General features: G+C 44.6%; 1 protein-coding gene across 2 annotated transcripts in view; it reads left to right on the top strand.

The window, feature by feature from the left end:
• The window catches only part of Dok5 (docking protein 5), a 150923-nt gene that overhangs the window by 56146 nt on the left and 73095 nt on the right, over positions 1-21682 (top strand). For both annotated transcript variants that reach the window (XM_021155776.3, XM_085832079.1), the window contains exon 2: positions 14179-14286. In XM_021155776.3, the coding sequence (XP_021011435.1) occupies positions 14179-14286 (108 nt within the window). The remainder of the gene's footprint in view (positions 1-14178; positions 14287-21682) is intronic.

Here is a 21682-nt window from a genome sequence, read left to right as displayed (position 1 = left end):
AAGTGATCAAGCATTGAGCTCTATCCCAGTGCAATCATCTCTGATAAGTGCCATCAAATACTCACTGGATGAGTTCTGCCAAAAGGCTGGGTTTTAAGAAGATTATATGAAATCATCCTCACATACCTGGTTTAGTGATAAACCCTAGGATAACTGGGGTTCTGTCTCTGCACACCTGAAGTTAAACATTATGGACTTTGCTTTGTATACTATTGTTTCTCTAGGGGTATAATGCCTTCCTTATGGTTGAATCTTACAAACACTTGCAGAACTGAAGAAATGGAGACCAGCGTACATGTTGTCCTTGTTTGCATGCAGGTCTCTACACATATGGATATTACAATCTGCTAGCCACTGTGGAGCACTTGTTGTGTACTGAGCTGTATTATTAATACATCAAAAAATGCTAACTCAGCTCGCCTACTTTTTGAGACCAGCATATAGGGGAAATGGTACTAATATATTTTAAAAGTTGCGCTAGTTAGCATCAACTTGAAAGCCTAGAATCACCAGAAAAAAAAATAAGGTCTTGGTTGGATAATTGTCTTTATCAGGCTGGTCTGTGGGAGATTGTTCTAATTGTTAAAGAAATAGGAGGGCCCAGTCAGCTGTGGGCGGCGCCATTCTCTAGGCAGGTGGACCTGGGCTATAAGAAAGTTAGTTGCTCTTGAGGATGAGTGAGCCAGAAAGCTATCCAGGGAGCAGTAATCTTCTATGGTTCCTGCCTCCAGTTTCCTGTTCTGATTTTCCTCAATGATGAACTGTGATAAGGAATTGATAGTCTAATAAACCCTCTCTCCCCACGTTGCTTCTGGTGAGCATTTTTATCACAGCAACGGAAAGCAAGCTACAGCAAAAATCTTGTGTATATATAGCCTCTCCTTTGCAATGCATACATAACAGCCTATTTGTTATCCAAAACATTAAGTTTATATAGATGGTTAGTAGGCATGACAAACTCAGCATATTCCTTTATCAAACTTGACATCCCCACAGCGTACTTGGTTTTCCATCAGTGTTACTCGTTACTGCTAACTCTAGCCTTCCCTTGTTAGCACTAAACGTCTTGAAATCATTCTTGACTCTTTCCTTGCTCACACCTCATGTCCTGCCCAACAGTAAATCCTGTTGATGACTCTTTGATGACATCCCTATATTCCAAGGAACCCTGAACCCTTCTCCACTTTCATTTTCCCTGGTTGAAGTCACTTTAGCTGTTCATCTTCTTACTGCTTTGACCAAGTACCTCACAAAGACCATCTTAAGGAGGGGAAGATTTCTTTTATCTCCCTATACCCTGAAGGTGCATCTCCAGGCAGGAGAACGGAGCTGCTTGCTTCCATTTTGGTGGATTAGGAAGCATAAAGATTGACCCGGAAGAGGACCAATGGGGAAACACGCAAGGTTCTACCTCCCCTGGGGATCCACTTCCTCCATCTAGGCCCGCCTCCCAAATGTTTCCCTAGAGCTATGAGCTGAGAGTTTAAAGTTCAAGTACAGGAGCCTGTGTGAGACATTTTACATCCAAACCTTAGGCGTTACCTTCAGACCTCAGCTGCAGCAGCTTCCTGACCAGCCTCCTTACTTCCGCCTATCACCAAACCGCACTGTGGTGCGTGCATTCAGCATGTTGGTTTACCTCACACCCAAGCGAGGCTTTTCATTTCATGTTCTCACTCACAGAAAAAGACCTAGCCTTTATGGAAAGGGCTACCGAGGCTGCCCAGCGTGACCCACGCTCAGCATCTTACATCTTTCCTCTTCCCAGTTACTAACTGTGCTATCTCTGCTCTGACATGTCCGTCCCCCCACCCCCACCCCGTTGATACCATCATCTCCGCCAGCTCCTTTCCAGCTATTGCCTTCCCCTAAAGGGACAACTGTTTACAGTCTTGGTGCCTGCTGCTAGCCAACCCCTAACCCCTCAGGCTGTGTTGTTTGTAGAGTATAACATGAATATACGAATCCATGCATATACATGCTCACACGAAACATGGGCCACATTAACTAGAAGCCAAATCGATGCATTACATTCTCTCGATTTTATTTATATTTATATCCCTTGTGCCTAGACAGTGTCTAATATCTGGCAGGTACCTGATGCAGATTTGTTGAATACATTCATGGATGGCATCTGCTTGAATTCAGTGTTTGAATTTTGTGCTTACCCAACTGTTTGGATTTTCCCAGTGGTCCATTGTCTTGTTTTGTGCTGAGACTTGTTGAAAATAGGAGCTAGATTAATCTAGTTGATGTAATTATTTTTTTAAGATTTATTTATTTATTATATGTAAGTATACTGTAACTGTCTTCAGACACACCAGAAGAGGGCATCCGATCCTATTACAGATGGTTGTGAGCCACCATGTGGTTGCTGGGAACTGAACTCAGGACCTTCAGAAAAGCAATCAGTGCTCTTAAACTCGGAGCCATCTCTCCAGCCCCAGTTGATGTAATTCTTAGAAAAAGATTTTTTCATTTTATTGTTTGATAATTTGATACACACATACTTTATTGGTTTGAATATACATGGCTCAGGGAGTGGCAGTAGTAGGAGGTGTGGTCTTGTTGGAGGAAGTGTGTCATTGTTAGGGTGGGCTTTGAGAATCTCCTCCTAGCTTCCTGGAAGTCAATCTTCTGTTTGCCTTCAGAACAAGATATAGACCTCTTAGCTCCACTAGCACCATGCTTCCTGGCTTGATGATAATGGACTGAACCTCTGAAACTGCAAGCTAGCCCCAATTAAATGCTGTTCTTTATAAGAGTTGTCTTGGTCATGGTGTCTCTTCATAGCATTGGAAACCCTAACTATGACACACACACATTAAAAAAAAAATCTGTGTATGGTTGTTTTGCCTGCATGTGTGTCTGTGCAACGTGTGTGTGTGTGTGTGTGTGTGTGTGTGTGTGTGTGTGTGTGTGTGTGTGTGTGGTTACTCACTGTGGACAAAGAGGGCACCATATTCCCAGGAAATGAAGTTACACATGGATTTTACAGCTGCCATTCAGGTTCAGGGACTCAAACTTGGGTTCTATGAAAGAGCAGCCAGTGCTTTTGACCACTGAGGGAGTGTTCTCTCCAGCCTCATAAATACATGCTTCGACCCAATCCATCCTCAGCTCTCCTCTGACTCATCCCGTATTTCCCCCTTTGCAGTTATCTTCATGGTCTTCATTTTCCATGTTGTATATCTGAGAACAGAAGGGAAGGAGAGTTGGAAAATATACATAGTAATGCATTGCTTTCTTGATTCCTATCCACTCTGTGCTGTCCAGAGAATGGTTTCTCGTGTCCAGCAAGAGCAGTGCATGGTGGATATTGATACCATAAAAGCTCTTTGGAAACTACATGTGATTGTCGTCATTAACTTTATGTTTTTGTGGTCCAGGATCCAGGCCAGGGTCTCACCTCTGCAGGATAGACAAATGTGCCACGTGGTTGCTTTGGATTGTACTAAAAGCACAGTACATGTGTAACTGTAGGATATATAGTCAGAGGTGCAGACTATGTACTGAAGAAGGCTGTAAAGTCATGTCACATGATAGGCAAGGTCAGTTTTGTGAGTCAGAATGCCTTGCTGCTTCCTTGGCTTTTCCTTAAAGGCAATAGGAATCCTTGGAAGGGCTTTAAGCACAACAAAGATGTGGTCACATTAGTGTCTAAAGAGTGCCCAAATGGTCAGGAAGAAGACAGAGCAAAGAAGCTGGATTAGAGAACTCTGGTTGTAGAAGCTGCTGGGTTAGCGTAGAGTGTCAGACTCCTGCAGAGAAATCAATGCCTGCTGGGCCTGGTTTAGAGAGCAAAATGCTCATGTTTGTGTGTTGTGTTAAAGAGATTGTTTTGTTTTGTTTTGTTTTGTTTTGTTTTGTTTTGTTTTGTTTTGTTTTGTTTTGTTTTGTTTTGTTTTGTTTTGAGACAGGGTTTCTCTGTGCAGCCCTGACTGTTCTGGTACTTACTCCGTAGACCAGGCTGGCCTTGAACTCAGAAATCTGTCTGCCTCTGCCTCCCAAGTGCTGGAATTAAAGGCATGCACCACCACTGCCTGGATTATTATTTTAAAAAGAAATTTGTGTGTGCATGCATGTGTGTGATGTATGTATGAGTGTATGCTAGAAGTCTATGCTGTATGCTTTACTGTATTGCTCTCTGCCTTTTTCAAGGTTTGGGCTCTCTCTCTCTCTCTCTCTCTCTCTCTCTCTCTCTCTCTCTCTCTCTTTGTGTGTGTGTGTGTGTAAAGTCAAGAGTGTTTAAAAGTTTGCATGAGTAGCTGAATGAAACCTATTTACTAAATTAATCTATATGATAGTATATGAGAACACAATGAGGGTTTAAAACAGGCGTTTCCTCTTAAGGCTTCATGGCCTTTACCCTCAGCCGTTTGCTGACGGTGTTTTCTGTGATCTCAGTGCTGTTGGACAGTACCATTTTAAAGCCGGATCGTCTTCAGTTTGCGAGGAGGACCTGATTGGAGCAATTGTCTGTATCACTTGTGTGTTGGTAATGGTTGCTTCAAAGAACCCCGTGGCCACATGTTCACACACTTTGCCCACCCGCTTGCATGCTTCTGTAATTATGTCCTAGGAGTGGGGGAGTCCTAGAAGTTTTATTTCTGGGTCAAAACAGAATCATTCTGCTTCTAGAATGGTTGTGTTAACGACACCATCAATCTGGTGTTGCCACTGTTAATTCATTTCCTGTGGATGCTTTTTAAGTATTTCAAACTCGTTTAAAACCACACTTCGTTTTATGATTAACCATCCCATTATATTGCTAGTGTTTTTCCTGGCAGTGAATTTAAACTGTTCCTTGATATCTGCAGTAGTTTCCTCCAAATTAGCATTTGTCCTTTAAGAAAACATAGGTACATACAGGTGATAAGAAATGTTGTTGTTTCTTCATTCATTTTTTTTCATAAAGCACACACCATTCTGAGCTAGCTCATTATTCTATAAAGTGGGATTGGTAGCAGCCCACAAATTAGGTCTTGGGGAATACTGAAGAGTCTTCTCTTATAAGCTTCAGGTACCAACTTCTGAGGGTCCTCACGGCAAACTGGGAGGGAGAGTTGAGAGAGCATCCTCACAAGCCCCAGCTTTATACCTGTCACTCACAGGCCTGGAAACAATACCTGTCCCTGGTCTCTGACACGTTTCAGGCCAGTGCTCTCTTGTCACAGGAGAATGTACAGTTCCTGGCCAGCAGGACAGAGAGAACCTACTTCTAGGCTCAGTCCTGTTCCTGGTGTCTCCTCACTTACTCTCCTCTCCCTTGGCTTCCACATCATATAGGCCAATCACATCTTCTATGGATGTTTCTGGGTGACACAGGGAGGGCTTCGGATTTCAGCATTTTATCTGTCTTAAAGAGACAGAGGAACTGACTTTGGGAGGGTAGAGTCAGCCAGAAGGAAGGGCAGGGTACTCTTGGGAAGCCCACATGATCATCTGTAGGAGGAGTCTGTCAGCCTGGACTCTAAACTTGTTGCCACGGTGACTGCGAAAGCCAGCCGAGCAGATCCAGGAAGTGGAAAAGTTGCCTGTAGTACTTCTGGACCTCTTGTGTCATTAGCAATGCATGCTTGGACCTTCAGACTTCTGCCAAGAATCCTAACTGAAGGAGAGCAGGAGAGTGTGGAGCCTTGTCAAAGCAAGCACTTCTTACACATGACTGGGAGACTTTGGGGTCCTGGATTAATTAATATTTTAGGACTTCAATTTCAGAAATGGTCCCTTAAAATTGAAGTTGATGCCAGAGAACTTGAAGTCAAAACTTCGTTTGTACACGGAACTGGATGAGTTGTGGCTCAGTGGTCCAGATAAAAGCACACATGGTTACAACTTGATTTCTCTTTTTGGAGCAAGATGTTCACTTCTTAGGGGCAGTTTGACCCTTGTACCAGTTTATGCATTGCTGGGGGTTTAACTTTACTGGGGAAATCCTGACGTCCACGTTAACAGTTAAAAGTTGACTTCTGGCTTGTTTCAAGTAGCTTCCGGACTCTGGGTAGATGTTTAAGGTCACAATTTCCTGTATCGTTCCCCCGCCTCCGCCCCCCAAGTAATGCAGAGGCGATTACTCTTCATGTCACAAAGCATTGTCTCAGGCAGGCTGGAGAGATGGCTCAGTGGTTAAGAGCACTGACTGCTCTTCCAGAGGTCCTGAGTTCAATTCCCAGCAACCACATGGTAGCTCACAACCATCTGTATTGGAATCTGATGTCCTCATCGGTGTGTCTGAAGACAGCCATGGTGTACTCACATACACAAAATAAATAATTCTTGGAAAAAAGAAGCCTCAGGCTAACATTTTAATATAAGTTTAGTGAAGTAGGATTTTGGCTTGTGGCAGATGAGGAAGAAGTGGAATTCTTACACGAGGCTTATCCTTCTCTGTTTCCCCAAGCAGAGACTTGCCTGGTAGGTCTCTATGCTCATCAAAGATGGCCCAGAGCTAAGACTCGAGAAGCTCTATCATAAAGAGATTAATAAGTAAAGGTTCACAACCCAGATCTGGCCCACTGTAAGAGGGGAGGCTGGAGCAGTGGCTCACAAGTTAAGAGCACTTTCTGCTCTTCCACAGGACCTGAGTTGGGCTGACAGCACCCATGCTATGGAGTTTACAAATGAGCTTCTCCAAAATAGGAACCTTGATGATTCTTGCGGTGGTTATTGTCTTAGCTATGAATTTCCTGCTGTGACGAGACACCATGACCAAGGCAGCTCTTATAAGGACAACATTTAATTGGGGCCGGCTTACAGGTTCAGAGGTTCAGTTCATTATCATCAAGGTGGAAGCATGGCAGTGTGCTGGCAGGCATGGACCTGGAGGAACTGAGAGTTCTACATTTTGCTGTGAAGGCAAACAGGAGAAGACTGGCTTCCAGGGAGCTAGGATGAAGGTCTTAAAGCCCACTTCCACAGTGACACGCCTACTCCAACACGGCCACACCTACTCCAAAACGGCCACACCTCCTATTACATCCACTCCCTGGGCCATGCATATTCAAACCATCACATTCATCTTCTTCCAACATGAGATCTCAGATCATCTGCCAACTTCTGGCAGTGTGAATGAGTCCTTTTTATAGTTGTGACCAAGGTGCCTCTGAGAACATCACAGAATGGTTGATCTTGATCAACCAAGTCCTGATCTGTCAGTCATCTCCCAGAAGCTTTTTGAGCTGACAGCCAAGTGTCCAGTGTGCTAGCCCGTGAGACACACTTTATATTCTGTCCATAACGTAGTGATTCCCATTTTTTCCTCTTGGAGAACCTTGGCAATATCTACTGACAACTTTGGTGGTTGACTGTGGGGAAAGGGGCCACTGTGGCATTTAATAGATGAAGCCTAGAGATGCTAGTGCGTATCTTACATGGAACAGACTATTCCATTATTTAAAATAAATAAATGTAATAAGAGGTCCACACTGAAGCAGAGGCAGGCAGATTGTCCAGGAGTTTGAAGGCAGTGGGGTGGGGGGTGGGGGGGGGCGGCCCAAGGTGAGAACCCTCAACCCAACACTTTAAGTATTAGATCTCAATCTCAACATGAAATCTCTCTGACACCAAATTCTCTGTGGAGATTACATTTATCAGTAACTACTAACTGTTGATGGCAGTGAATCCTCTCGGGTGAATGTCACACTCTCGAGGGATAGCGAGAGCAGCAGTTGGAGATTCAACTTTTCGATGCCAGCATTGTATTCCACCTTCAAGGTGTGTCTCTGGAATTCAAGATGGTAGCCAACGTATGTCAAATACCATGGAATGGCCCGTGTTGGAAATCTCCAATCGCATAGTCTCATCACTACTGAAGAATTTTCTTTTTATAAAACTTGGTGTATTTATTTATTTGTTTGTATATTTGTTTGTTTATTCATTCATTCATTCATTTATTCATCCATCCATCCACCCATCTATCCATCCATCCATTCATTCAATGGGTGAAGTGTAGTCTACACAAGAGGAAACCTTGCAGGACCGGGTTTTCTTCTCCTACCACATGGGTCCCAGAGGTCAACCTTAGGTCATTAGACTTGGCAGCAAGGGACTTTATTCAACGAGCCATCCTGTCAGCACCAACCTATCATGGAAAATCCCATGTCATCAGTCCCAGGCGAGGGTCATGGCACCGTCTACAAGAGCATTAGAAATAACTGCTGGCCTTGGCCTGGAATTAAAAAGTCAGTACGTGGTGAGCTCACCGAAGAGTGAATTAACATGATCTCACCACCATGGGTTCTGATCAGCAGACGTTGTCTAATCTCTAGGACTCTGCGTGGTTAAGGGTTCTCATGAGTGAGACTGGGCCACACTTGGAGCCACTGAGGGACAATGGAGAGCAAAGAAAGGCTCTGGAGTGCCCTCACCCTGGTGACCTCTACTGGTTAGTTACATATCAGGTACAGGCAGGGTAGAATTTGTTATTCCAATCTAGTCTTTCTCATTCCATAGGCAGACGGTCCTCGTTTCCTGAATGACAAATGGGCTATTTTACAGCTGCATTGAACTATTTTTTTTAAGATTTCATTTGTTAAAAATTATGTGTATGTATGTGTTGGGTATGTGTGTGTGGGTGAAGTTCTTAAGATGGCCAGAAGAGGGCAGTAGATCCCTTGGGGCTGGAGTGATAGGTTGTTGTGAGCCTTCTGAGATGGGTGCTGGGAACTGAACTCGGGTCCTCTGTAAGAGCAGCAAAAGCTGGTTAACCTCTGTGCTGTTTCTCCAGCCCCTGTGTATGACTTGTGGAGCATCATTGGTGCTGTTAGATCCCTATAATGCTGTACTTTTGTGCCTTTAGTGTTTAATAAAATGAAGAGAGGGGCACAGAGCAAGAGACAAAATTTTCCCTAACCTTCACACCAAAGGGTCAAAGACGGTGCTCTCACCAGATGACCTGAAAACGATGCATTTTTCTCTTGCATGCAACAGTCTTTGGAAGGAAGCCAGGAAAATTCTGGTCTGACTGAGGAGAAAATGAACAACAGATCTCCAAAGTTAAAAGTGCTCTCATTAAAAAAAGGAGTGTGGGGCTGATGAGATGGCTCAGTGGGTAAGAGCACCCGACTGCTCTTCCGAAGGTCCAGAGTTCAAATCCCAGCAACCACATGGTGGCTCACAACCATCCACAACGAGATCTGGCGCCCTCTTCTGGAGTGTCTGAAGACAGCTACAGTGTACTTATATATAATAAATAAATAAATCTTAAAAAAAAAAAAAAAGGAGTGTGTCTGAAAAGTGGAGACAGACTTAGGAAATTGAAAATATCCCTCCCTACTGAAAGTATCTTTTTCTTGCAGCGGGAGTATTTATTATTTATTCACTTATTTATTTACACACCCTCTAGCATGTTCAGTTTCTGGGTGCATTTCAGAGGCATGTGCAAAAGCCAGGAGTTTTCCAGTAACAGGAAAATAGTAAGACGCCTTCTGCACACACTTGATTTGAACGAGTGAGTGACAGTCATTGCTGTCGCTGTAACTGCAGTCCTTGGTGGCTATACAATATTAGAGAGCCAGTGGGCTCTTCAGATAGAAGTGGATGTTAATAGGACTTCCTGCCCACAGTGCAGAATGCTAATTTTCATGCATGGCTCTCCACCCTGAAGAGGACGTTTTGTGCACAAATCTTACCTGCTGCTTTACCTTGTCTTCTTATGGTTATTTAGGTTTTTTTTTTTGTTTGTTTGGTTTTTTTGTTTTTTTGTTTTTTTTGGTTTTTCGAGACAGGGTTTCTCTGTGTAGCCTTGGCTGTCCTGGAACTCACTCTGTAAACCAGGCTGGCCTCGAACTCAGAAATCCGCCTGCCTCTGCCTCCCGAGTGCTGGGATTAAAGGCATGCGCCACCACGCCCGACTGGTTATTTAGTATTTTATTAGACTGTGATTTAATGACTAGAAATAGAAGGTGCAGGGGTGGGGGCAGGGGAAGATTGAAGAAGAATATAGACAACAGCCATTAGATTTAGATTGGGCTATAAACATTCTTACGTTTTGATCCCAGGTCTCACTCTGTAGCCCCATTGGCCTGGAACTCCCTATTATAGACCAGGTTGGCCTTGAACTCATAGAGATCTGCCTGCCTCTGCCTCCCAAGTGCTAGGATCAAAGGTGTGTTTTTTAGGGTGCCTGGCAGCATTTATTCTTGACATAATTGTAGATGTTCTTTTAGTTGTAGATTTTTACTATCCAAAGGCCCTTTACCCTTTACATAGCTTCCCTGGAAACAAACTCTTCCCAAATCCAGAGGAATATAAACAAGGCACTGACATTGATACAATCAAATTACAGGATGGTCCCTTAAGATCAGAGCCCCATAGACCCTACAGAGCCACTCGAGTTTCCCTTCACTTCTTGTCTCTACTGCCAACCACCATTGCCGCTGCTCCCTGGCTCTGCAATTTTGTAGGGTCAAGAATATGGCCAGAGATGTAGTCTGCTGGTAGGACATTTGCCTAGAATGTATGGGGTTTGGAGTTCCATCTGACTGTAACGTGTTAGTAGGACATGTGTTTTCTCTGTGTGGGTGTATGAGCGCATGTGTGTCCGAGTGTGTCTGAAGCCAGAGGATAGAGTTGGCTACTCTGATCTGTCTCTGCCCTACGCTCTTGAAGAAGAGTCTTTGAGCTCTGTGTGAGGCACGAAGCAGCAAGCTCCAGCCATCCTCCTGTCTTCATCCCCAGTAGCACTGGGATTACAGGGGCACACCCCACATTTTACATGGATGCTGAGGATTTGAACTCAGCCTTTGCCTTGAACATGTGAAAATGTTCTTGTTCAATGCCCCACCTTCCCAGCATGCTTTGTTTTGTTTGTCCAGTCTCATTCTCTGGAAATACACCCAACTTGTTACCCACAGCAGCAAGTCATTCTTTCTATCGCTAAGTAGTAGTCCAGATGTAGGGCTGCCCGCCAAAGTCCATGGGGTTCTTCCTAGATTTCGGCTGTTCTAAACAAAATTGCTGTGGATGTACAATATAGCTTATTTTTGTGAATATATAAATGTAATTCTGTATAATATATTCCTAAGGGTGCAAAATAAATAAGTAATGTAGCCGTCTTAGCTAGGGTTTTATTGCTGTGAAGAGACATCAGGACCTAGGCAATTTTTATAAAGGCAAACATTTAATTGAGGCTGGCTACACACACACACACACACACACACACAGTAAATAAATCATGCAGTAAGAGTGCAGGCGTTGGTCATACACTATCTGTAGCTTTGAAAGACAACACCACCTTCTTTTACAGAGTGGCTAAGCCATTTTTAACTCGTTTTGAACACCAGTGGTGTGTCGCTGAAGCAAAATCTTCGCATCTCGTTCGCATCTCAGAATTTGTTGGTGATGTCTTTGCTGTCTCTTATTGTCGTCATCACCATCACCACCATCTTGTTTCAGTCCGATGGGTGTGCAGTGATTGATAGCCTGTTACTCTTGCAGCTCACCCCCCCACCCCACCCCACATTCATTAAGACGTGAACAGCTGCTGACGTGCTTCTGAGCTGGCTGAGTATCTCCTCCGATGACATCTTCATATGTCCTCTCATCATCTGGCTTTGGTCTTTGTGTCACTAGATCACTGGCTGTTTCCTGGTTGAGCAGTGAATTATTGATCTTTTCTAGGCACGGTCCTTGGTCATTGGTATGGTATGCACATGTTTTCTCTCCATCTCCCAGCTCGTGTTTCTGTCCTTTAAACAGGCTTTCTCACAGAGCAGTTTTAATTTTGACAAAGTCCAGTCTTCGATTTTGGTGTGCTCTGGGCTTCTGACATCAAACCCTCTGCACAGACCTGGGTCCCCAAGAACTGGAGTTTGGTAAAAATTTTAAGCTAGAAATATGGCTCACAACTGCCTTTAACTCCAGCTCCAGGGGTTCAAGACCCCCTACTCCCTGCATCCTCTGATGACACAGCACACATGTGGTATATAATGATATACATCCATACGTATATAATCATATGCATTCATACACATAAACAGAACTAAATTACTTCAAAAGCGTATACTTTTATTTGTAAGTCTGCTCTCAGTTACTTTCTGTATAACGCGCATGTTTTAGTGCTTAAGACAATATGAGAACCTCCCTCCCTCTCCCCTGCCTGTACTTTCTTCCTTTCTTCCTTTCCTCTCTCTCTCTCTCTCTCTCTCTCTCTCTCTCTCTCCCCATGGATGTCCACTTGCCATTCGTTGAGAGATTATTTTACTCGACTGAGCTGCTGTTCCAGTTTGTTTTCATGTTCTTATATTCCTTGAAAGAGTCAGTGACTATGGATGATGCATCTGACTTCTGGAATAACAAACTTTCGAGGTCGAGAGGATGAGGGTGGCCCAGGCAGCCAAGCACTCTCTCTGCAAGGGCACCAACCGACTCCTGGCCTAGCTGAAAATTTTGAGGTGACCCAATCCTAACCACTAGAGGTGTATTGCTTAAGCAAGTTCTTCACGTCCTGGGCTCACATGTGTGCTTGCAATCACAGTGTCAGAGAGGCAGAGGCAGGAAGGTCGTGAGACTCACTGGTTCTCCAATCTAGCAGGATATGTGAGTCTCAAAGAAAGTGCCTAATACCAACGGTTGCCATGTGGACTCCACAATTTGCCCACCCATACCTGCATGCACATGTCAAAATATAAGTTCCATTTATATTTTATTTAACTCTATTTAGTTCATCATATTGAATTTTATCAAGCAGATAACCCCCCAGACCCATTCTTATGACCCACAGAAAGCATCGTTAGCAGCCTGATGTTTTATTTGACCTTTTTCATGCATTTTTAACACCATGATGCTCGTGACTTTGAACTTTTATTTTGTCACTCCTGTAACATGTGGTTCGAGTGAGCCACCAAGACCACCTGCTCCTAGGTTGCATGTGTATGACAAGCGTGGCATAATTTGCTATCAAACAGCATGTATCATGTCTACATGGATGGGGTTTCTAATGCAGACGATGCATTTTCTTACAGGTGTATAACATGCATTCCATGTGAGAGAAGTATATCACATGTCACAATATGTACCACACTTGTATGATTACTACAACTGCCTCTGTTTTTAACATCTTTTATCTCGTGACCATTCCATATATGTATATAATGTGCCTTGACCATATCTGCTCAAGCCCCTCCCATTTCCCATGACACCCTGCAGATATTCCTCCCCCAACTTTCATGGCCCCTCCTCATTTTTGTAACTCTCTGAGGGCAATTACTGCTGTAAACGAGACTATTGACAGGTCTTGCTGGCTTGATCTTGGGCAGGTCTTGTGAGTAGCCATGTCGTGTCCAGATGACAGCACTTGACAGCAGTCCTTCTACCCTCTCTCTCTGACAGTTTTTCCATCCCCTCTTCCACGATGTTGCCTGAGCCCTGTGGGGGCAGGGCGATTGATAGGGATGGCTTGTTAGGGCCAGGAACTCAATCATCTCTTCTTCTCAGCCCTTTGATCCGTTACGAGTCTTGCACTGCAGTTACAGCCGAGAGACCCAGATCTATCACTATAAACACATAGAAGTGCGTTGACACCGTGATGGTTTAGGTTCCTCCCTAGAGGCCAATATGCTTAGCTTTAGTCCCATCAAGCTGTCTAGATGAGCAAGGTGAGCTAAAGAACCCATAATAGAAGCAAGGTAACGTTGCCACTCCTTATTGCTGAAGATTGAGTCATTTCTAATTTTTGTTGTTATAACTAATAAAAATCCTACTGTCTACCTGGTGGCATCAGACACCTGTTAGATCTGATATTCCGACCTAAGCTTCAGAAAAGAATGGATATATTTCTTTATCCCACCCAAAATGAGACACATATGGAGTCCTTGGGATGGTGGACGGAAGGTGGATATCAGGATCTAGACAGTGGCAAGGCAGATGCTTTATCCGTCTGCCAGGCACTGGTGGATTTTTATTTCTGGAAATTTCTCCCCTGAAATATAATAGAGATCCCATATCAAAACATAGGGAAATTGGCCTTAGCGTGTTTACTTACTTTGTTTCCAGTAATTGTCTGAAACATATAGGTTGGCCATCTTTCCCACCCACTCTCCTTACCTTCCCAAACCAACGTTCATTTCCAGCGCATGCATATTCCACAGGCAAAAACACCAAACAGGAAATGTTAAATGCAGCTGTCAGGAGGAGTCGAGTCTGGGGATGCTGAACCCATGTTGCGTTTCCTTCTAGATTTATCAACGATGCTGGTTAGTGTTCAAGAAAGCTTCGAGCAAGGGTCCAAAGAGACTGGAGAAGTTCTCAGATGAACGGGCCGCGTACTTCAGGTGTTACCACAAGGTAAGAGCCCGTGCTATCCCTATTTAGATGGTGGCTTGGAAGGAGGTAGCTTGAACTTACTGGGAAAGCATACCCAAATTACTAACAAAGATTGTTACTGTATTTGTTATATGAGCAAAATATCTGTAATGTAGTATATTTACTGGATACTTGGTTTTTAAAGCTGTTCCTGTGGTTTTCTGGTTCTTTAAAATGGTTTTTTCTTTGTTCTCGAGAATTTTGTGCTTGCAGCCAATGAAACATGCTCATATCTGTTTAGTGCTCTAACAGTGGTGTGATCCTGGGAGAGAGGGGCCTAAAAAGGCTGCAGACTGAAGTCTCATATAAGAGCCAGCTTTATTCAGAGCATCTGACGATTTATACTCCACGGGTTAAGGAGAATCACATGAGTAAAGTGCTCAGTGGCAAGGGCAGTCCACACGTGGGAAAGCACAGATTCCCACAGAGGCGTATGAATCACAACAGCTAAAGTAAAATCTCTCCGACCCAATGCACGTGGGTGGGGCACGGAAACACAACCCAAGAACAATTCTTGCTTTGAAGAAATAAATGGAGGTCACAAGACGCTTGGCTTGCTCTCTTGGGGCTTCCTCATAAGCACCCAGGATTCTCACATTATTGCGATTTTGGACAGTGTTCTGACAATATCCACCCCCCCCCCCATTTCCCTGTCCACCTCCCCTATGTCATGTAGAACACACCACCCTCATTTTACATCTTTCCTTTTTTTTTTAACTAACCCATAAATCCATTGAATGCTACCCCATAGGCTGATGGTGAGGAACCACCCACTGGAGCATAGCAAACTGGGTCTGAGCCTCTTTGCCCTTTAGAATTTTGTGTAAATCCAGTAGAGATCTGTCAGTACAGAAACCTGGCTCTCTTTTCCATGCAGTGCTTACATGGGCCCTGTAGTATCTTCCTTGTGCATGTTCATGCAGTGTTGGAAAGCAGTCTTGTACCACGGAACCCTTGTATAAGCTCTAAGGCCAAACCCCAATCTGCAGGACTGGTACCCTGTCAAATGCATCCAGATTCACCGATTGCATACTGGTTTCTGCAGAAAACAATGCTAAAGGCATGACTTGATTTGCTTGTCTGGGAGGCCTTACCTTCCAAGGTAGCTTCAAAGACCCAAAGCATTATTTGGTTCCTAAGTCATACATCTAATATAGAGTTGAGATCTCTGTTAAAAGTATGGTGGTTCTCAGCTTGTCGTGGGCATCTCTCTGCAGTCCTCTCATCTCCCAGGACCTTGCGACCTTTGTGGAAAGAACTCAAATGAGTCAAAGTATATCACAGAAGACAGACATGATTTATTTCAGAGTAAAGAGAGACACTCTCAAAGGTTAAGAGTAGACAATGGCCAGAGGGGCCAGGATGATCTATGTTGTACACAGGGTTTGTACTATTCCTGAAACACACAGGACAGTCAGCGTTCCCCTGTGGATGCTTTCCCCCACAGGGGATTAGATTGGCAGTGCATATGGGTTAACTCTTTAGGGAGACACAACAGTATGCTTTTGCCCTTTATGGTAAAGTCTTCACTAGGCAGTACTACTGTGACCTTCCCCTTCGATCTGAAGTCATGTCTCTGCCCAGGGTCAGAGATGAGGCAAGCTCCACCTCTGTTGACCACGACCAGAGGTCTGCAACTTCAATTCCTGTTTTTATAAGATGTTGATTAAGAGGGGTAGGGTGTGTACCCCCCCACCTCCAAATCATTCAGTGTCTGTTACCTAGTGCTCTCTTCTCTTCAGAACCTCACCCAGCCTCCTCCTTTACAATTCTTTACCGTCTGATCATCATGTGTGGTCACCCAGGCACCTCTGGGTAAAGCTCAAGGTATTTCCAGAAATAGTTCATTCTTCACGAGCCCTATGCCACCTTCCTGGGTAGGGAAAACAAAAGAAAACGGGAGAGTAAGAGTTTGAAATTACTGGAAGGTATGAATGCACCCAACAGAAGGAAGAGAAGCGAGGACTGCTTTGTAGGTCTTTCTGATCCTATCCATCATCTCATGGTGACGACTGCTTGTTTGAAGCATGTGGAGACTCCAGAGACTTCCCACAGCCCCTCCCGACACTTCTGGGAAGCAGGCGCCTGGACTGGCTCTTGCTGGCCCACTGGGATTGGTGTGACATCACTTCCCTCAGGCAAATCCTCACAGTGACTGTGGGAGCTCAGCCCCTGAGTTCCCATGGTCTGTGCAGTGTCACAGCTCAGTGTGCACAGTCTCATCTTACCCTGCTCTGGGGCTCCTGGTGCCCTAGAGTCTTTCCACATTGCCACCCTTGTATATCCCTTTGCCTGGGCACACGCCCACACAGCTCACTTCTTAGTTCAGTGACTATTCAAATTCCTCGTAGGTAGTACTTTCCCTAAGCCCTTTTATTCAGAGTGGAACCCACTAAGCGACTCCCTTCTGAAGGTCTCCTTTCCTAGTTTCCTTAGCACTTACTACTGTGAATGCTCTCACCTGGTGCTTCCCAGTGTCTCCGCCTCCCACAAAAACCAAACTCCACAGGTTGTGCATGAATAGATTCGGGAGTCTCTATGAGTTATAAGTGCCTAACACAGAGCAGACCACTTAGTACTTCTTAAGGATTAAGAATAAAAATCTCCAAAGAGCCATCTGAAATGAGGAAAAGGAATTGAAAGACATTGGTCGTGGTGAGCGGACCTGAAAGTGCCAGGACTTGGGGATTTTAGAGAAAGTGTAGGACAGATTCAAACTCTACACCTGCAATGGGCTGAAGCCTGAAAGTGCCAGGACTTGGGGATTTTAGAGAAAGTGTAGGACGGATTCAAACTCTACACCTGCAATGGGCTGAAGAGAGCCCTTCGACCAGGAGGAAGCCAAGGACACCCTCCTTGCCCTACTTTGGATTTCTACCTGCTGGCTTGCGGATTTAATATGCAGATCTTTGGGGAACTCTGTACATTGGTTTCTCTTTCATCTGCAATCATCATTAACCAAGGTTCAAAGCCCTGGCATGAAGGAGGAATTATCTCTATTAAGCCTCCAAGCCCTTGACGGGCTACCAGCTTTTATTCTTTCTCTTTACTCTCTCGAATCTGATGTGTTCAATATTAATCTCTTGAGGGGGGGGCACAGAAGTAATTCCGAGATGTGCAATTTTTTTTAATCTAAATACTGTGTAATTTATGAGTTTCGATCATAAAACACCAAGGTTATAAGTAGCACACTGTGACCAGATTTCAGAATGTATTCCAGTATAAAGAGATTTCTAGAAGACACCGGGAAATGCGTATTATGCTCTTTGATCCCCAGAGCCATGGCATGGGGGTCTGAGGACACATCTTTCTGGTAGGAACGCCTGCTCTGTGGATCTGAATCCTTTCTGGAGTTTTAACATAAAAGTTGAGGGGAGAACTTTAAAACTTTGTACATGTTTCACTGAGCACACTGCTAAAGGTGTTATTGCTCCTGGGCAAAAATGGAAAGTAGATATAAGAATACAAGCTGCAAAAGGAAAAAAATTTTTTTTCACTTCTTAGTCTCCACCCTGAAGTTCCTCCCCTCCAGGCCCCTGAGCTGTCAGGGATGCCCTGAAACTGACTAATCTTAATTTAGCAATGTTAGGGCTCCAATGGCATTAGTCCTCCCTGCCTTCTTCTGAAATGCAGACCCCCTGACTTCATTCCAGAAGGCAAGTGGCTGGCATTGAGCAGGAGGTTCGGGTTTCTTAACCTGCTTTGCTTTGTGGGGAATGGGTGAGAGTCAGGACACACTCCAGGGTGGAAGGGACAGCTCAGCTGCTTGATTGGGAGGCCTGGGTTCTCTTATGTAGCTGTTAACTGCTCTCCTCCCCTCCACCCCCTCCTCCATCTCTCTTTCCCCCTTCCTTCCCCTCCCCCTACTCCCTCCCCTCTGCTGCCTTCTCTTCCCTCCTCTCTTTTCCTCCCTCCCTCCTTTCCTTCCTCCCCTCTCTTCTTCTCCTCCCCTTCCCCTCCTCATCCCTCTTTCTTTTTCCTTCCTTCCTTCCTTCCTTCCTTCCTTCCTTCCTTCCTTCCTTCCTTCCTTCCTTCCTTCCTTCCTCCTCCCCCTCCCTCCCTCCCTTCCTTTCTTTCTTCCTTCCTCCTCCCCATCTCTCTCTTTCTTTCCTCCTTCCCTCCCCTCTCCACTCCTCCTATACTCCCCCCATCTTCTCCTCCTCTCCTTTTATTCCAAGCATTTCCTAGAACAAATAAATTCCCTTCTGACAAAACCCACCAGGAACACGATGCTTGTATATGCACCCTCATTTATCAGTGTCCACCATGCCCCTAATGCGACAGCAGTGAACAGCAAGGGGTCACTGTTCCACTGCAACCCACATGTGCGTGCATGTGTGTACACACACACACACACACACACACACACACACACACACGACTGTGTTTGAAAACCACAACTTTCTAATAGGGCTATGACTTCTGTCATTTCATCAGACCCATCAGGCTTCCTGTTCTGCCTCCATCCATCCTTACTGAATAGTGCTTACTGGAAATCACTCTTGGGTTTCCTAGGATCCATGTCAGACGGTGCTTAGCTTTTGAGAAAATTTTGACAAGGGGTGGCAGGCCTATCTCTTGGTAAGACTGAGAACTAGGTAGAAGAATCCAAGGTCTCTCCCCACTTAAGGTGGACTTATCTTCACAACTTTAGGTGAACTTATCTTTATTATTTCTTTAATAAACGAGAACCCACATGGGGACAAGCTATTACATTCTGTATGTCATGTCTTTTTCAGCCAGATATTTTTAGAAACGATAAATCAAACTGAGCCAGAAAGATTTTTTCATGGTTTTTAACATTTCAAAACTATTATTCATAGAAAATCCTGAATTCCTAAGATTAAGATATAGATTTGTGGAATCAAAAGTCAGTTATTCTAGTTCAAAGATAAAGATAAAAAGTGATGAGACCATCAGTGTATGAAGTCAAGTCATAGCCAGATACTCATCCACAGTGTGCAATTAAAGAAAATAATGCTGACAGTATCATCACTAACAAAAAAAGTTCTTCACAGTGAGCTAATGGCCAATGTCCTAAAAACAACGTCTCTATAGTCAATTAAATCTATCTATCTATCTATCTATCTATCTATCTATCTATCTATCTATCTCCCTCTCTTCTTTTCTCTCCCTCTTTCTCCTTTCCCTCATTCTCTCTTTTTCCCTCCCTCTCTTTCTTCCTCCCTCCTCCTTCCCTCTCTTTGATCCTCCCTCCTTCTCTCTCTCCCCCTTTCTCCCTCTCCTGTACTCTGTTCCCTCTCATCTATGTGTATATATTTGGGCCAGAATTCATTCTGTAGTAATTTTTATTTTATTAATTAATAATTAATGTACTTAGTTTTCCTTTCTCTAAACACCTCCTCTTTTAACATAGCTGGCTGCAATATGTCTTTTGGAAATCTCAGAATATATTCTAGCCTTTCGTTTCAACACGTAGACACACCCGCTGTAGTTGTCCTCTGCTCGTCCAGGAAATTACCCACCAGGTCATGTTCTGGAAGTTTCCTCTCATTCAAGACAGCATGACTTCACAGCTCCATAAATTGAGTTGTCCTTATGTGTAGATATTCTCTCCAGCTGTAAGCCCAGCCAGACCCACAGCTCCGGCTGGAGGGAAAGTAGGGAGAGGGAGTGGCCTGGGATACAGCCCCCTATCTTAGTTCCTTAGGTCTTTTTGTAAGACGAAGGGGAGCATGCGCTGAGGGTCCTTGATGCATGCTCCAAACAGACTTAATTCTTTCCCCCTAAGCTTGATTCCATTCTGTGGTTCCCTGGCTTGTGGTTAGCCACTTAGATCCACGCAGCCATTCACAGCAGAGGCCAGCAAAGCATCCTAGAGTCTCCCCTTTCCTTCACCCCTTGTCTTAGTCAGGGATTTACTGCTGTGAACAGACACCATGACCAAGGCAACTCTTACAAGGACAGCATTTATTGGGGCTGGCTTACAGGTTCAGAGGTTCAGTCCATTATCATCAAGGCAGGAGCATGGCATCGTCCTGGCAGATGTGGGGCTGGAAGGAGCTGAGAGTTCCACCTCTTGTTCCGAAGGCTGCTAGGAGAAGACGGGCTTCCAGGCAGCTAGGATGGGGAGGGGGTGGCTTAAAGCCCACCCTCACAGTGACACACTTTCTCCAACAGAGCCATACCTCCTAACAGTTCTACTCCCTGGGCCAAGCATATACACACCATCTCACTCCTCCACATCCAGCCTCTGGCCAAGTTTGCAGTCTTCCTTCTGCATAGACACCCCCCCCCCACCCCATCCCACCTGTCCCCACTGCCTTTCCTAGTCCATGAGGCAAAATGTGGTCATCTCTCACAATCTCTGCCTTGTCTGATCCTCCCCTGTGACTTTCCTGGGTCCATGCCGAGTTAGTCTGCTGGGACCACTCTGCATGGAGACCCCGACACACCGACCACCATGGCTTACCTCATAATGGTGTACTGGAGAGGTTGCTCCCCCTCTTCAGTCCCCACATTTCTCAAGGCTAGACTTTATGATGTTTATACAATCTCGCGTCTTCCTTGAAATACGTTTCAGCAATTCTGAAAAGTTGGCAATAAGACAGGAAACAGAATATGACATCAGGCCTAGTCTCTGTCTGCATAAAAATGACTAGCCGGTTAATAAATACTTTTCAGACCTTCTGCTCTATGAAACCTACAGAAACACATTCTCACATTGTGATTGTGTTTTCATAGGGAAAAGAGCCGTTCACTGCTTGTGTGTGTGCGTGTGTGAGGAGACTCTAAGCCCAGGTTTCCTCGTGTTCTTGGATTGTGCATAAGTTGTGGTGACAAGTTCTGTGGTATTCAGAATATTTTGGCTTGTGACATAAATGGTATGGTGGCATCAGCTATCCCCCCCTTTCCTGCTGGTAACTTAAGAATATTCTTTACGAATAAAACTGCTCCAGATCACTCTTACTCCACAACAATCCCTTCAAACTTTTATGCACGGAAATGATTCTGACACTTCATTGATAAAAAACTCAGTCCTCATGAAGAACTTGCGTCTCCCTTGTTACGGAAGCTGTGCTAACTCCTGCATTCATCGCTGGAAAGGTTACCTGGGATGGCACAACCACAGCCAGCTTATGCAGGTATCCTGCATCCCAGAATCCCTTCTACCAGCCTGAAATACCACACTCTGCAGCTCAGACACCTCTATCAAGGGAAAGATGCAGAACACGTGGATTTATTCCTTTTATTGCACTTGCACAAATAAAGCCCGCTCTTGGGGAGACAGTTCAGATTTCAGGCACGAGCCCAGCTTATTTTAAATGACCAAGGGTGCAGGGATATTTTTAGAGAGACAGAAACCCACTAATACAGGGGTTGGGCTGCAACTGTCTAGACTTGCTCTTTCTTCAGA

This window comes from Mus caroli, unplaced genomic scaffold, assembly GCF_978045245.1.
Source record: "Mus caroli unplaced genomic scaffold, Mus_caroli_1 scaffold_2, whole genome shotgun sequence".
NCBI classification, from domain to species: domain Eukaryota; kingdom Metazoa; phylum Chordata; class Mammalia; order Rodentia; family Muridae; genus Mus; species Mus caroli.
The sequence above is the reverse complement of the archived record's forward strand: the minus strand, read 5'-3'. Positions and strand labels throughout refer to the sequence as shown.